We start from the raw sequence: 14,768 nt of genomic DNA, 5'->3' as shown, positions 1-14,768 counted from the left end.
GAGGTCTGTGATGGATATCTAATTGGGAACGTCTCCTTGTGGAGAGCGCCATGCTTCTTCTCTGATGAGGCAATTTGAATATACATAGATATGTGGCAGTGGATGATATGAAATGCACTAAATGGTTGGCTTGGAATTGGGTCAGATGTGTCACTAACTGCCTATGATGTTGTCTATACTTGGTGATTGATTATATCTGGATCTTGCCTATGATTGGCTTGATTGTTGTCATATTCATATACAGACAGCAAAAAATCAGATCAGATTTTCCTATGTACGCTCTGATTTATTTATAACATGAGATGTGAAAAAGGCTCAATATTAGCCGGAACGCGTAATTTACGCCTGAATATTCATGTGGAATAAATTTTAAAAACTTCCAGAAGATTTGGAGTGTCAGTCCATTGTTCAAGTTATTTTGTGGATGCCTTCCTCGGACACGTGCACCTTGGATTGTGTGCCACCTGGAACATTTGTTTCTGATTTATTTATAGGTGTCTAATGTATATGGGAGTATCTGGCTATAGATCAGATCTGACGTGTACTGCTGGCTCTGGATTTGTTATGCATTTAGATGTGAATGTCTGGCTAGAATCATTTATGTGGCATGCTAGGAGCTGGCGGAGATATACAGGGCGTGCATATATGTGGATATACAGTGTCTACTCATATTTTATACCCTTATAAGAGGATAAGAAGACAAGGGCTTGCCGGATCTTACCCAGGTTAACTTTTTCTTTTTGGGAGTTATCAAAGATTATTTAGATTCAAGAAAGCCATGAATAGTTGATAACATGATTGTGATTCAATTATTATTTAAACTGTATACCTACGCCTGCACCCCACTATATCTACTATATATATCCGCACCCAGTAAGGATGTAGTCTTGATGAATAGACTGCAATGGTTACTGGATTGGAATTAGCTGTAATATAGTTTCCTAAAGATCGTTACTTAGTCATTTTACTTTGTCTGCCAGGGATTGATTTAGATAAACTATACATGCAAATTTGCCCAGGCAAAGGTTCAGATGTATGTGTGTCTTCGCTTGGATATGGATCAGGTCTCATGTACACGTGTAGTTGGGTAGGAAATCACACTTTTTACAAGTATGTGGGCTTCTAGCTAACTAGCTATGGGCTGATTCTCATTCCTTAAAGACTATGTACACCTATGGGATATATATATATATATATATATATATATATATATATATATATATAATTTTTTATTTTTTTTTCAATGCATGTATTTTGGGCTATATATCTTTGCACTGTTTGCTTTCTATAGATTAATGTGTTGCATTATTGACTGTATAATGAATTAAAGGGAATCTCTCAGCAGGTTTTTGCTCCAACATCTGAGAGCAGCATATTGTAGAGACAGAGACCCTGATTCCAGCGATGTGTCACTTGCTGAGTTGTTTGCTGTCATTGTGATAAAATTAATGTTTCCTCTGCAGCAGATCTAGTGTGTCGCCCGGGGACCAGGGGTACTCAGATCCGGGCCACAGAGTCACTTCTGTGGGTATCACGGTGGCGTGACCCGGTCTGTGATCCCAGGCTCCACAGTAAAAGGGGATTTGGTAAGGGGAATTGTCCGTGACGCCACCCACGGTTGTGGTGAGGTTGGAACACCACCGCTGCTTTGGACGGGGATCCCGGGAGCGATGGTATGGAGCAGCTAGATGTTATTTCTCCCCTCCGTGGGTAGGGGGTTGGTTGTCCCGGGGCCCGGTGATGGGGTAAGCAGGGAACAGGGCGCAGTGCTGCAGTGCGGTGCCCGAGGGCACGGGTGTACTCACAAGAAAGTCACACGGAGTCACTGGTGAACTAAGAATTGCCGGTGTCCGCGGCCTCCGGTACGGGGGTGTTAGTGTCCCACACACGGTGCAGCAGCCCTTGTTGTTCCTTCCCTGCAGCCAAGTGCCTTTTTCTCCTCTCTCTTCCTCTTTCTCCTCAGCCGGGAACGGGGAATCTACTCCCCTGTAGTGATCCGGGTACCCAGGTACCGAGGGGCCACCGCCCTGCTCCGGCTACCTGTTCTGGCCCCTTCCTCACTACGGCCTGCCCCGGCCCTTTTGGAGAACGCTTCACTCCCAGCCTGGGAGCTACCACTCCAGACTTCTGTCCTGTCTGCTCTCCACACACTCTCTGCTCCAGCCCCTCCCCTCTCCTCTGCTTTTCTCTTACACTGGGGCTGTGGCTTGTCTGGCTGCACCGGTGTGAGATCAGATTACCAAGGAGGATTAACTCTTTCTGTGACAACCTGGCTGTGCCAGGGCGTCACACACCCCCTTGGTAAAACACGGCCCGTCCTCGGGCCGTCTAGGCACCGACATTTATTAAAACTGGAAAAGGATAAAACATTTTAAACATTTTCAATCTTCCCACAGCGGGATGCACATTGCTTCAACGTTGCAACAACAAATAACACTTTTAATAATGTCAACGTGACGGGTCCTTTAGTCACCCACCCAAACAACCTAGCCTTGGTGCTGCCCCTAGGAAGTGGGCAGCACCCCTTGACCCCAGTCCAAAAATGGTTCCAGATTGGTCAACGGGACCGGTACTTCGCTGCCGTTGCGGCCGGGCGGACTGCCGGGGCCGTCGTCATCTCCGTCGCGGCCGGGCGGACTGCCGGGGCCGGTGGCAGGGTGGTTACAAAGGTGAGGCCTGGGGACCCCAGGTCTGGGTCCTCCCCAACAGGCGCTGCGGGCTCCGCTACCGGTAACAGGGGTAACGGGTCGGTGCATCGCTGCGGCGGCCTCTTCCAGGAACCAAATGCTGGCAGTGTCCTGGCGTCCCTGCCTTTACAGTCCTGGTCACATGAACTGCAGTTCCTTCCTACTGCTCCCCCTTGGTACTCGGGAGCAGTCCTTCCAGCAACTTTTAAAGTTTCCCTTTCGCTTCCGGTCCTCCGGAGCTTCACTTCCGCCCGCGTTCTCAGGGGGCGGAGCCTCTTTTTCGCGCCCAACGCTTGGGGAAGAAAGTGCTGGGCGGGAGATTTTCGCGCCCAAAATGGCGGCAAAGATGGCGACTTTAAAAATTTTGCAGCGGATCACCGCTGACAGTCCAGAACAAGGCGCACTTCCTCCAGGTAACTGGATGGATTCGATCCTGTTCGTGACGCCAAATGGGTCGCCCGGGGACCAGGGGTACTCAGATCCGGGCCACAGAGTCACTTCTGTGGGTATCACGGTGGCGTGACCCGGTCTGTGATCCCAGGCTCCACAGTAAAAGGGGATTTGGTAAGGGGAATTGTCCGTGACGCCACCCACGGTTGTGGTGAGGTTGGAACACCACCGCTGCTTTGGACGGGGATCCCGGGAGCGATGGTATGGAGCAGCTAGATGTTAGATGTTAGATGCTAGATGTCCCACACACGGTGCAGCAGCCCTTGTTGTTCCTTCCCTGCAGCCAAGTGCCTTTTTCTCCTCTCTCTTCCTCTTTCTCCTCAGCCGGGAACGGGGAATCTACTCCCCTGTAGTGATCCGGGTACCCAGGTACCGAGGGGCCACCGCCCTGCTCCGGCTACCTGTTCTGGCCCCTTCCTCACTACGGCCTGCCCCGGCCCTTTTGGAGAACGCTTCACTCCCAGCCTGGGAGCTACCACTCCAGACTTCTGTCCTGTCTGCTCTCCACACACTCTCTGCTCCAGCCCCTCCCCTCTCCTCTGCTTTTCTCTTACACTGGGGCTGTGGCTTGTCTGGCTGCACCGGTGTGAGATCAGATTACCAAGGAGGATTAACTCTTTCTGTGACAACCTGGCTGTGCCAGGGCGTCACACTAGCAGTTCAACAGGGCTCATAAATATATGCTGGACTACCTGGGAGCACGCCTAGTAGTCCTCTAATGATAATCTCCTGCTGATTAATCAGTGATTTTTTCAAAACTACACTAAGCAGCCCAGTAAGTGACACATCGCTGGAATCAGGGATTTGGCATCTACGTTATGCTGCTCTCAGATTAGGTTGGAAAAACCTGGAGACAGATTGCCTTTAACTAAGATTCTGTTTGTGAGCTTCTTCGAACAGAGTTTGTAACTCTGTCAGAGCAAGCTCACAAATAAAGAAAAAGTCACCTTTACACTTTGGCTGGTTTTCCTCTATTATCTTTACAAGGTATTAACCATTACATCTAGTCACTAATTTTTCAGATTTAATATGCAATTAATGTTGTATAACTAACTTCTTGAGCTTATTTTCTAATATGTAATTTTTGCTAAACTATGCATGGGGTTTCTCATTACTTTCATACTGATGACTTTCCTTAGGCTAGGTCACCAATATTAGATCAGGGAAGGTCCAACACCCAGCATTGATCGGCTGATTGAAGGTGCTTCTGCAGATCAGAAGTAGCATAGCGCCATACTCTGTGCAGTGGCCATGAATGGAACTGCAATCTAACATTACCATTCACAGTCACTATACACATCTGTACAGATCTGCAATTTCCACAGCAATTTCAATCAACTAATAGGCAAGGGTGCTGAGAGTTTAACCCTGACCAATTAAGCCTAAAGTGTGGTCATCGGTATTAAAGTCCCAGAACACCCCTACATATGTCCTAAATAATGTGCCTGTTGCCTAACAAACCTGCTTTTGTGTGTGCATGACAATAACCTGTGTGTTTCTGTCTCTGCATGCTTTGTTTTTATTACTAACCAGGGTCCATATTTGGTTCATGGAGAACTGAGATCTGAAGTAAATGACCGAACAGGTGTGTACGAGGATCAACTGCGGAGGGGTCAGACGGGCTCAAGAGTCCTTTCCCGAAACGACACACTGGAATCTGAGACACAGGGCAGCCGGGACTCAGCATACACAGAGCCAGGAGATTCTTGCATGGACATAGAGACTGACCCATATGAGGATTCAGAGCCCAAAAGTCATGGTGGAGAACACGGCCGGCTTCAGCGTCAAGGCTCCTGGGAAGAAATGGGTCCAGATCAGGAGAATATGCAGCAAAGGCGGAGGAGGGAGTCTCCAAGACCACAAGGAAAGGGAAGAGAGCAGTACTGGCATGAAGGAGAAGGCAGGAACAGGGTTCAGCTGGACAGCTGGGGGAGAGATGTATGTATTCGTTAATGGAGACTCAATGGAACCAGACCTCGAATTAGAATGAAAGGGCATCAAAGTCGCTCTACTGTACATCAGGTCTGTACTGTACAGCCTTCCTCCAAACAAACAGTGCTCCTTCCAGAACACCTTTAAGTACACACACATTTCTTACATTCCTCATGTTTTCAAGACCATCACTACAGGCCTCACAGCTCAGCAATGTATAACCCCACAGTCCCCCAAGCCTCAGCCATTCGCACGCATTGTTTGTATCCTCCTTCTGGCATCTCAGGGCCCACACTGCAGCTGGTGCACATGGTACCTGCACCAGGACTAACACTGCCTTGGCCCTAATCTTTTCATGGATGCTGCAGAATATGACCACTGCCTCTAGCCTCTGATAGGAAACCGATGACATGTCCCGTAGCTAGATCCCACATTTCATTGTCAGTTTGTTGAATTACTTTACACTATGACATAGGATGACGCTGAGTTCATTAAGTGCCTGGACGGCATTTATGTAGTATTCCCATAAAAGATAAAAGTATAGTAACCGGACCTAGATGACATAGTTTGATCAAACACTAAAATTCGCCCTAAATGCAAGAATTTGTATAGACTTGAATTATATGACTTTTTACTGCTGAACTGTATAGGCACTTATTGTGTGGTGCCTCTCAACACCATCCAAACCATTGAAGCAACCCTTTTATCTATATCTAGCCCTAGGCTCTAAACCTGTTCCCATTAAGTATGTTATTTCAGATCACCAAAACCTAAAAAAAAGTCTGATCTACGTAACACTACCCTTTGTACAGTAGATCATATATAATCTAGGCGTAACTAAGCAGGAAACTGTCTGTTGATTTATGACTCCTCACTGATACACTGCACCCAGTCCTATTCTTCTGTTAGTCTCACTTTCTCACCCCTGGCACCCACTTGAACACTGCCATCTCATGAATTGTACCAACACTGCCTTCTGACACCCTCACTGCACTTAACACTGCCTTCTGTCCCCGGCCTCGCATAGGCAATCTTTTTAACCATCTCTTGGAAATACAGTATGGCTTCCTATCTTACTCCCTGCTGTCCTGCCTCTCATTGCACTGACTCCTCCACTCCTAGCTTTATGGAGAGAAGAATAAGACTTCCACATCCTTAGATCATTGAACTGGATGCTCCCAATCACATCTTTACCCCCCACTGGAATGTGCATTGAGGCCAATCCTAGCCTGACAACTGTGGGGGAGTCTGTAGGTTGGGAATTTCACACACCATGTGCCATAAATGTATTTTCTGGAGTGAAGAGAGCCGAATGTATTAACCCTCTCAATGCTTAAGGGGTCTTCATCAACACTTTGCAATGAATCACTGACCTAAACGAATATGTTAACCCTACTTTGCTCTCTTGTAAAACCGGGATGTAAAGTGTTAGCAAATGCCTGTATACATTGTGCCTGCATATAGTAATATCTTTGCCTGCCGTTTTTTATTTGTCACGTCCCATATTTTTCATTTCTGAGATAGTCCCAAAAATCTGAACACTCTTATCTTTCTTCATCTCTACGCAATGCTTTCCAGGTTAGTTCCCTAGACTTCTATATTGTTGGTGGAGTGTCCTGGAGGAGGCTGGTTACGGCTGCACTTTCCGGATCCCTCACCCGACCTCATAGTAGTGTAAACCATAATAATCATGATCGATCTACAAATATAGATGGAACAAACTATTTGCACATTTCCCCAGTGCCAAAAGTCAAGATGATGCATCATGTGGTCCTCGTTGGTGACCCCTGAGGGTTCCTACGTATGTTCTCTTCCACTCACATTTGACCTGTTTCGTATGGAAGCATTTACACGTGCTATGTCTGTGCTATGGATAGTGCCGCACAGAACAAAAAGTGACAAAACAAAGCAAGAAATGTCTCTGACTTCAAGGCTCCTTTTACTTTCACATGTCAGCTTTAAGCGGAAAATCCCCCATTGCTGAGAGTTTAGCCGAATCTGTTTACCTGGAATTAGCACTGAATTAGCTCCGGTGCCTCAGCTTTAGTAACGGAGTCTTTTCTATTTCTGTAGGGTGCTTTCCCACCCGCCGTCCAGCAGACTGTACTCTAGATCATGAGACCTTGCCCAACTCTTGCAGGGCTTGTATTAATTGTTAGCATCTTATGTGCTGGGCCCTGTTGTCTCTGTGGTGAGAAGACAGGGACTGCGGGTGTCGCTTAATGGGGGTCGTAAGTAAAAAAATGACTTTATGATGTAAACACATTTCCATTTAGAGCAATCAGGTGGAGGAGCTGGGTGGCCAGATTGGATGATGCTGAAGGAGCACCAAACTCCTAATTTGCATATTACTTCAAAGATAATTTTCTTGAAAAGTAGCTCACAGCTTTTGAATCTACAGGCATGCTTCTTCTCACAGTAAGCTTCCATTCATTGGAACACGCTTACTTCATAACATCATTTTAACCTTATCCCTTCAATGCAAGACAATCTCATATCCTCTGCAAAACAACTGATTGTTCCAAGTGTGAATGTGTGTATACCCCAGGTAAGGGGTCAATGAATTAAGGGGTTGTTTCATCTTCAGCAGGAGTGCACTGCTCCATAGGCTTCCTGCTTGCTGGGGAGGGCAGTGCACTCCTGCTTGTTTGACAGTTCGGATCGGTGGCATAGCCATGCTGCAGACCCTGCTTCCTGAAGACGGTGAGATTTAACTTGACAATTCGAACCACTGGCATCGTCATATCACAGGCCGGGGTTTGTCTCTGTGGCATCAAAGGAGGGAAATTGCTGAAGCTGACCAAATCAAGAGGTAACAGTGTGCTCCAGTGATCCACCCAACGTCAGAGCACTGCTTACGAGCTCTATTGTAAAGAGCTTGTATATACGCTCAGCATGTTTAGCAGCCACCGCTAGACTGCAGCAGTAGCTGGTAGCCTAGGCAACAGACTGTAAACAAAAAGATTAAAATCTCAATAATTAGTAAAATGCAAAGTTGCTTCTTTTTACCATTGCTTAATTTACTATTTCAATAATTAATTGTAATGAGCGAGCACTAAGATGCACGAGTGTTGGGTGCTGGGAACGAGCCGGTCGGACGCTCAGACTCAAGTAGAGTATACTAAAAGTCAATGGGAAACTCATGCATGCTGTCCAGAAGACTCTTCCGGAAAAATGCGCGAATTTCCAATTGACTTCAATTATACTCGGTAATCGAGTCGAGCCCATCCAAGCATCCAACCTGCTTGTTTCCAGTACCGAGCACTCGAGCATCTTAGTGCTCGCTCATCACAATTAACGATCTTGAGAATAACCGTTTAATTTAAGTTCTTCACAATCATGAACTTTCAATCAAAGGCCTCATTCAGACTTTTGGGATTTTTTTCATACGTGAAAATAGATGGATCATTGTTCATCAATGTTTTGGATCCTAATTTTATCAGTGTTTGGTCAGTTTTTACCATTAGTGATTTTCACTGATGATAAATAAATGACAAAGCTTTTCCTATCTGTTACTTTGATAATCATGGACATCACACGGGCTGCACACGGATGCCAGGATCCATAGACTTGTATTAGTAATTTTGATCTGTGACTTGGATCAAAAACTGACATGTCTCTATGATTTTTTTCTGACCACTCAGTCTGCAGAAAAGCTTGTGAACAGCTCCATAGAATATAGTGGGTACACGTTTTATCCTCAAATCACAGATAAAACATACACGTGACTGACCAACGTCTGAATGAGGCCTAAGGTGGAATTTCCCATTGCTGTCTATAAACAAGTTACTGGAGATTAACGGTGTTTCTGAATGTCATCTGCTGCGTATGCTGCTTTCATTTTCTACTTTCTCTTTCCTTTTCTGTTTGATAGTTGTTTAGTTTCTATTTATATATTGGCACCCTCATCATATGCACAATCATCATAGACAAGTGAAAGAAGACTTTCTCTGCAGTGCAGGGCCCGTGGCTGAAAACGACCACCGATCAGCTAAATGTTTGCCAATCTATGGTTGTTTAATAACCTGTTTACACGTCCAGTGCGATTAATACAATTGTTCTGTCCATATAGGCTGCCATTGGTCTTGGCAGCACATGTCCTATTTACACAGGATGAGGTGCTGCTGAGAACAATGATTTTTACGTAAGTTTAAAAATAATTTCACCCAATAATTGAGTTCTTTGCTATCGTTTGGTGATTGACAACCTGCGTACACAGCCTAACTAGCTTTTCTATGAACGCTCATTCCTCGTACAGTGTAATCCTCCTTAAGGGCTGTGCTACATTGGGTTCCCAGACATGCACTAATACAAGATATCCAAAAATGTGTCACCTTTGCAGCCACACAAAACAAAGGGTGATTTCCATAGTACATTAGTATTATAATGGAACTCAATGATAACTGTAAACAACAGTCACTGAAAGGGAACCTGAGAGCAGGAGATACACCCATACTGTGTTAGGAGAGCGGTGTCAGTCTCTTAATAACATTTGTAATTATGTCTTTATTATAAATAAGTATTCATGTAGTTCTTGGTGTGCCTGTACCTGGACTGACGCCTGTACCCGAGCTGGTGGCTATACCAGTATTGATGCCTGCACTCATATCGGTGCCTGTACCCAGACTGGCGGGTGTACTCGTACTGGTGCCTGTACACGGACTGGCACTTGTACCCGGATTGGCGCCTGTACCCAAGCTGGTGCCTGTACCCGAGCTGGTGGCTGTAGCTGTATTGGTGGCTGTGCCCGTATTGGTGCCTGTACCCAGACTGGTGCCTTTACCCGTATTAGTGCCTGCACCCAGGCTGACGCCTGAATCCAGATTAGTGAGTGTACCTGAACTAGTGCCTATACTCTGACTGGCGCCTGTACCCAGATTGGTGCCTGTACCCCGGACTGGTGCCTGTACCCAGATTGGTGCCTGTACCCCGGACTGGTACCTTTATCCACACACCTGTATGTTGCTTGTATGATGCTTACAGCATTCTGATTGACATACCAGTGTGCATTGACAACAGGGAGGAAGGGAACAAACCCTTCCTTTTCTCTTCCTCACTGGTTGGTCAACGACACCGTTGTGTGCTTAATACCAGCGAACTGTAGGGATGAATGCTGGCGCTGACTGACTGGTACAAGTGTACTGGGACTAAAATTCAGTTTTGCAGTAACCGTATAAAAACTTATTTTTAATAAAAACGTGATATCTATTGTTATCAGAAGGCTGATACTGCCCTCCTAACACATTATGGGGGTAAATCCTGCTCTCAGGATCCCTTTAATATTAAAGAGTTACTTGGGGCAGAAAGTCACACAAAAATGAGTCCATCATTATCAATGTACAAATGATATTTCTTATGGTTCATATATGGGCAATTATAATGAGGTCCTAGAAATCCAAAGTAATGGTTTGATATGCCACCAGTAGAAGCAGGACCAGCCTTCCTTAGGTGTATCTCCTTTGTATGTGAGTGCTTTAAATGTAATGTCTTAAAATGAGCGTTAGTGGTGTCATGTCGCTGTGACCCTTGACAATTGCTTGGAAAAAGTGTCAGCAGCACTAAAGAAGCTATGCCACATTCTTTCCTCCTCGTATAGACAGCCCATGACTATAATGACTACAAACAGACTGATATATTCTGGTAATGCCGCCAATCTCTAATTATACAACTCCTTGGCAAAAAAGTGAAATTTATAATCCTATGAATTAATGTTATCTCAAAGCAACCTCTATGTGCGCACGTTGCGTACAAGCCCTGCAGAAATTTCTGCAGCGATCTGAAGAGCACATGTGCACTTTAGATCGCTGCAGAAATGTCCGTAGTGAGCGCCGATTCCATGCGCTCTGCCTGCAGCTCCTGCCATAGACCGTGCAGGAGCTGCCGGCAAAGCGCAGGAAAGAAGTGACATGTCACTTCTTTTTGCGCAGCGCTTCGGCAGTAGCCGAAGCGCTGCGCTCTTAAACGCCACGTGCGCACGGCCCCTGCACAGTCTCCATAGACTGTGCAGGGGACGCAGGACGCATGCAGTTACGCTGCGCTACAAAGCGCAGCGTAACTGCATGTTTTTACGCGACGTGCGCACATAGCCTTAACATCCATCCTATAGTAGGCCACACACCAAACTCACAAGATTTTAACATATGGCCTATTATTTCTATATTATAGCAAACTCATGTTTGTCATTTTGTGGCAAAGGACAGCCGGAGCTCTGCTACATCTGTGGAAAATGCATGACTATATATTTGCCCACATCTAAGGAGCCATTTGCTGTGACTGTTTCATTCCAGAAATTCTTGAAATAACAATTTACCGGATAAAGTGTTTTGGGAATCTCTACAGGAGGTTTCACTAATATTTGCCTTATGTCTCTAGTTTGGTTCTTAATTCCCATGAGAAGTAATCATGTTTCTCCTAGTAGCAGTTCAGCAGATTACACAGTGCTGAGACCTAGCTGGGAAATTGCCCACGATTTCACATGTATTTGTGCCCATGGAGAGGAGTTTAATTGACTAACATCACCAGGATGATGAATAATTTTCTCAGTTTTTTTACTACTGTGAATTAATTTGTGATTTTACTACTTAGTTCCTGCCTAAATTCCCACTAAGCAAAGCAGGTAGGTGACAATAGTGGGAAGGACAGGCTCTTTCACCGAAATAAGCCCTATGGACAGGCTAGGTTAGATTCGGAATCAATGACTTTATTTTTGGATATTCCGTTTAGTTGGTCGTTGTAACAAGTGATTCTATGGAAACTAATCTACATGAGTTTTCCCTAAGAACAAAATCTCCACTTGCAACTTTGAAATGTCTTTCTTAAAGCCACGTCTCACTAAGCGACATCGCTAGCGACATCGCTGCTGAGTCACGGGTTTTGTGACGCAACAGTGATCTTACTAGCGATGTCGCTGTGTGTGACATCCAGCAACGACCTGGCCCCTGCTGTGAGGTCGCCGGACGTTGCTGAATGTCCTGGACCATTTTTTGGTCCTTGCTCTCCCGCTGTGAAGCACACATTGCTGTGTTTGACAGCGAGAGAGCAACGATCTGAATGAGCAGGGAGCCAGCTTCTGCGGACGCTGGTAACCAAGGTACACATCGGGTAACCAAGCAAAGACTTTGCTTGGTTACCCGATATTTACCTTGGTTACTAGCGTCCGCAGCTTCTAGAAGCTGGCTCCCTGCTCCCTGCACACGTAGCCACACACTTTGCTTAGTAATCCGATGTGTACCATGGTTACGAAACACAGCGTCGTTACAGGGGTCGCTGGTAGCTGATCTCTGATCGCTGTGGAGATCTGCCTGATTGGCAGCTCACCAGCAACCATGTAGCGACGCTCCAGGGATCCCTGCCAGGTCAGATCGCTGGTGGGATCGCTGGAGCGTCGCTAAGTGTGACGGTACCTTTAGTGGATACTTATGTTCTCATTGAAATAACAGTGCTGGATAATCTTTAGCTTGATCTCTTCATTGAGTCGCTCCTCTGTTATTACTCCTGAAAATCTATCAATAAATCGACAACTGGGCAAGACATCTCTATGTATTTTGGCAGTCTGCACTGGTTAGACTGTGACAGAGTAGGACAATGGTAATGTCAAGATGTCAATGTATTAATGCACTTCCATGTCAAATAACTGAGTAGTGGAATAATGCAGAGTTTTAAGGAAAATTCCCCACAATTGTTTATTTACTAAGACAAACATGTTAGGAGAACTCTAAGGGCGGCTTTGCACACTACGACATCGCAGGTGCGATGTCGGTGGGGTCAAATCGAAAGTGACGCACATCCGGCGTCACTTGCGATGTCGTAGTGTGTAAATCCTAGATGATACGATGAACGAGCGCAAAAGCGTTGTTATCGTATCATCAGTGCAGGCTCCGACATTTCCATAATGCCGGTGCCGCGAGAGATACGATGTAGTTCCTCGTTCCTGCGGCAGCACACATCGCTCCTCCGCCGCCATTGGCCGCCTGCCATGTGACGTCGCTGTGACGCCGCACGACCCGCCCCCTTAGGAAGGAGGCGGCTCGCCGGCCAGAGCGACGGTCACAGGACAGGTGAGTGCATGTGAAGCTGGCGTAGCGATAATTATCGCTACGCCAGCTATCACAAGATATCGTACCTGCGACAGGGGCGGGGACTATCGCGTGCGACATCGCAGCATCGGCTTGCGATGTCGCAACGTGCAAAGTTCGCCTAAGGCTGAAGCCACACGAGCGTATGGCATCCTATGCGAGTGCATCGGATGTGATATGCTAATGACCCTTGGCTCCCGCTGTGCTGCGAGTGTAAGCCGAGTGTCATGCCACTTTGATCCGATCCTGCGATTGGATCACAGCTGCGGAGGAGAGGGAGAGATTAATCTCCATATCTCTTCCATTGCCGGCTGATGCAATTATTGCACTGCACTCTGGTGTCATCCGAGTGCAGTGCAATGTTTCATTCGCACCCATACGCTTGTATGGGTGCGAGTGAATACGGATCGGATACCACCTGCCGCATGCTGCAAATGTTTTCTCAGAGTAACATGGGTATGAGTGGAATGCAATGTTTTATCGCATTCCACTCGGACCGTTTTACTCGCCGTGTGTCCTAGCCCTTACTTGTATAATAGTCTGAAGTAACATCTGAGTGCGGTCCAACTTTCAGCGACAGACAGAATTAAGAAGATGGAAAAACTTTTTTTCTTGCTCTCCACCTCTGAGAAAAATTGCTCCCACTCTGATCAACTCCGATCAGAGTCTGACTAGCATAATTTCAGATGGAGAAAATATGGTACAAGCCCTTATTACTCGTATACATGAGAGGAAATGCATAAATCCCCAATCACTCCCATGTAACACTTGGTCACTGCCATTTTTTTTTCTAGTGTGAATCCTGCCTTACAGAGATTATTCGGTGTGTACAAAGCATGTTGAGGTGCTACCTAGATTCCTTATTACGTTAAGGAAAAATAGCATTACCAACAATGACGTAGTGAGACATTACTAACTTCACAAGTAAGATGAGATATTTATAACTAAAGGACAAAAATGCTAAGACTTCACATAACACCCAGAGAGAAAAGTAAAGAAAAGGCATGCAAAAGGGCCACCCACAGACTGGCCAGAAACTGGTTTATCCATTGATGCTTACAGTAAGTATATTGTAGCAGAGCAGCTTATAGAGAACCTCTCATGTTCCACATATATATATATATATATATATATATATATATATATATATATATATATATATATACCGTTTCACTGAAAATAAGACCTACTCATGGAAAAAAAAAAATAAGACACGCCCTGAAAATAAGCCCTAACCAATAGGAAAAAAAATAAGACATCCCCTGAGAATAAGCCCTAACCAATAGGAAAAAGAAATAAGACATCCCCTGAAAATAAGCCCTAACCAATAGGGAAAGAAATAAGACATCCCCTGAAAATAAGCCCTAACCAATAGGAAAAGAAATAAGACATCCCCTGAAAATAAGCCCTAAACAATAGGAAAAACAAATAAGACATCCCCTGAAAATAAGCCCTAACCAATAAGGAAAGAAATAAGACTTCCCCTGAAAATAAGCCCTAAACAATAGGAAAAAGAAATAAGACATCCCCTTAAGATAAGCCCTAGGCCAGCTTTCCAACCAAAAAATAATATAATACACTGTCTGATTTTCTTAGAAACTGTAATATACACACATACATTATT

The 14,768-nt window shown here is 45.4% G+C and overlaps 1 protein-coding gene across 3 annotated transcripts in view; it reads left to right on the top strand.

The window, feature by feature from the left end:
* The window catches only part of CACNB1 (calcium voltage-gated channel auxiliary subunit beta 1), a 177,442-nt gene extending 163,135 nt beyond the window's left edge, over window positions 1–14,307 (top strand). For all 3 annotated transcript variants that reach the window (XM_075350114.1, XM_075350116.1, XM_075350115.1), the window contains one exon: window positions 4,671–14,307. In XM_075350114.1, the coding sequence (XP_075206229.1) occupies window positions 4,671–5,090 (420 nt within the window). In that variant the 3' untranslated portion in view covers window positions 5,091–14,307. The remainder of the gene's footprint in view (window positions 1–4,670) is intronic.
* Window positions 14,308–14,768: the final 461 nt, after the last annotated feature.

This window comes from Anomaloglossus baeobatrachus, chromosome 5 (genome assembly GCF_048569485.1).
Source record: "Anomaloglossus baeobatrachus isolate aAnoBae1 chromosome 5, aAnoBae1.hap1, whole genome shotgun sequence".
Classification (NCBI taxonomy): domain Eukaryota; kingdom Metazoa; phylum Chordata; class Amphibia; order Anura; family Aromobatidae; genus Anomaloglossus; species Anomaloglossus baeobatrachus.
Note: the sequence above shows the minus strand (reverse complement) of the source record. Positions and strands in the feature narration are given on the sequence as shown.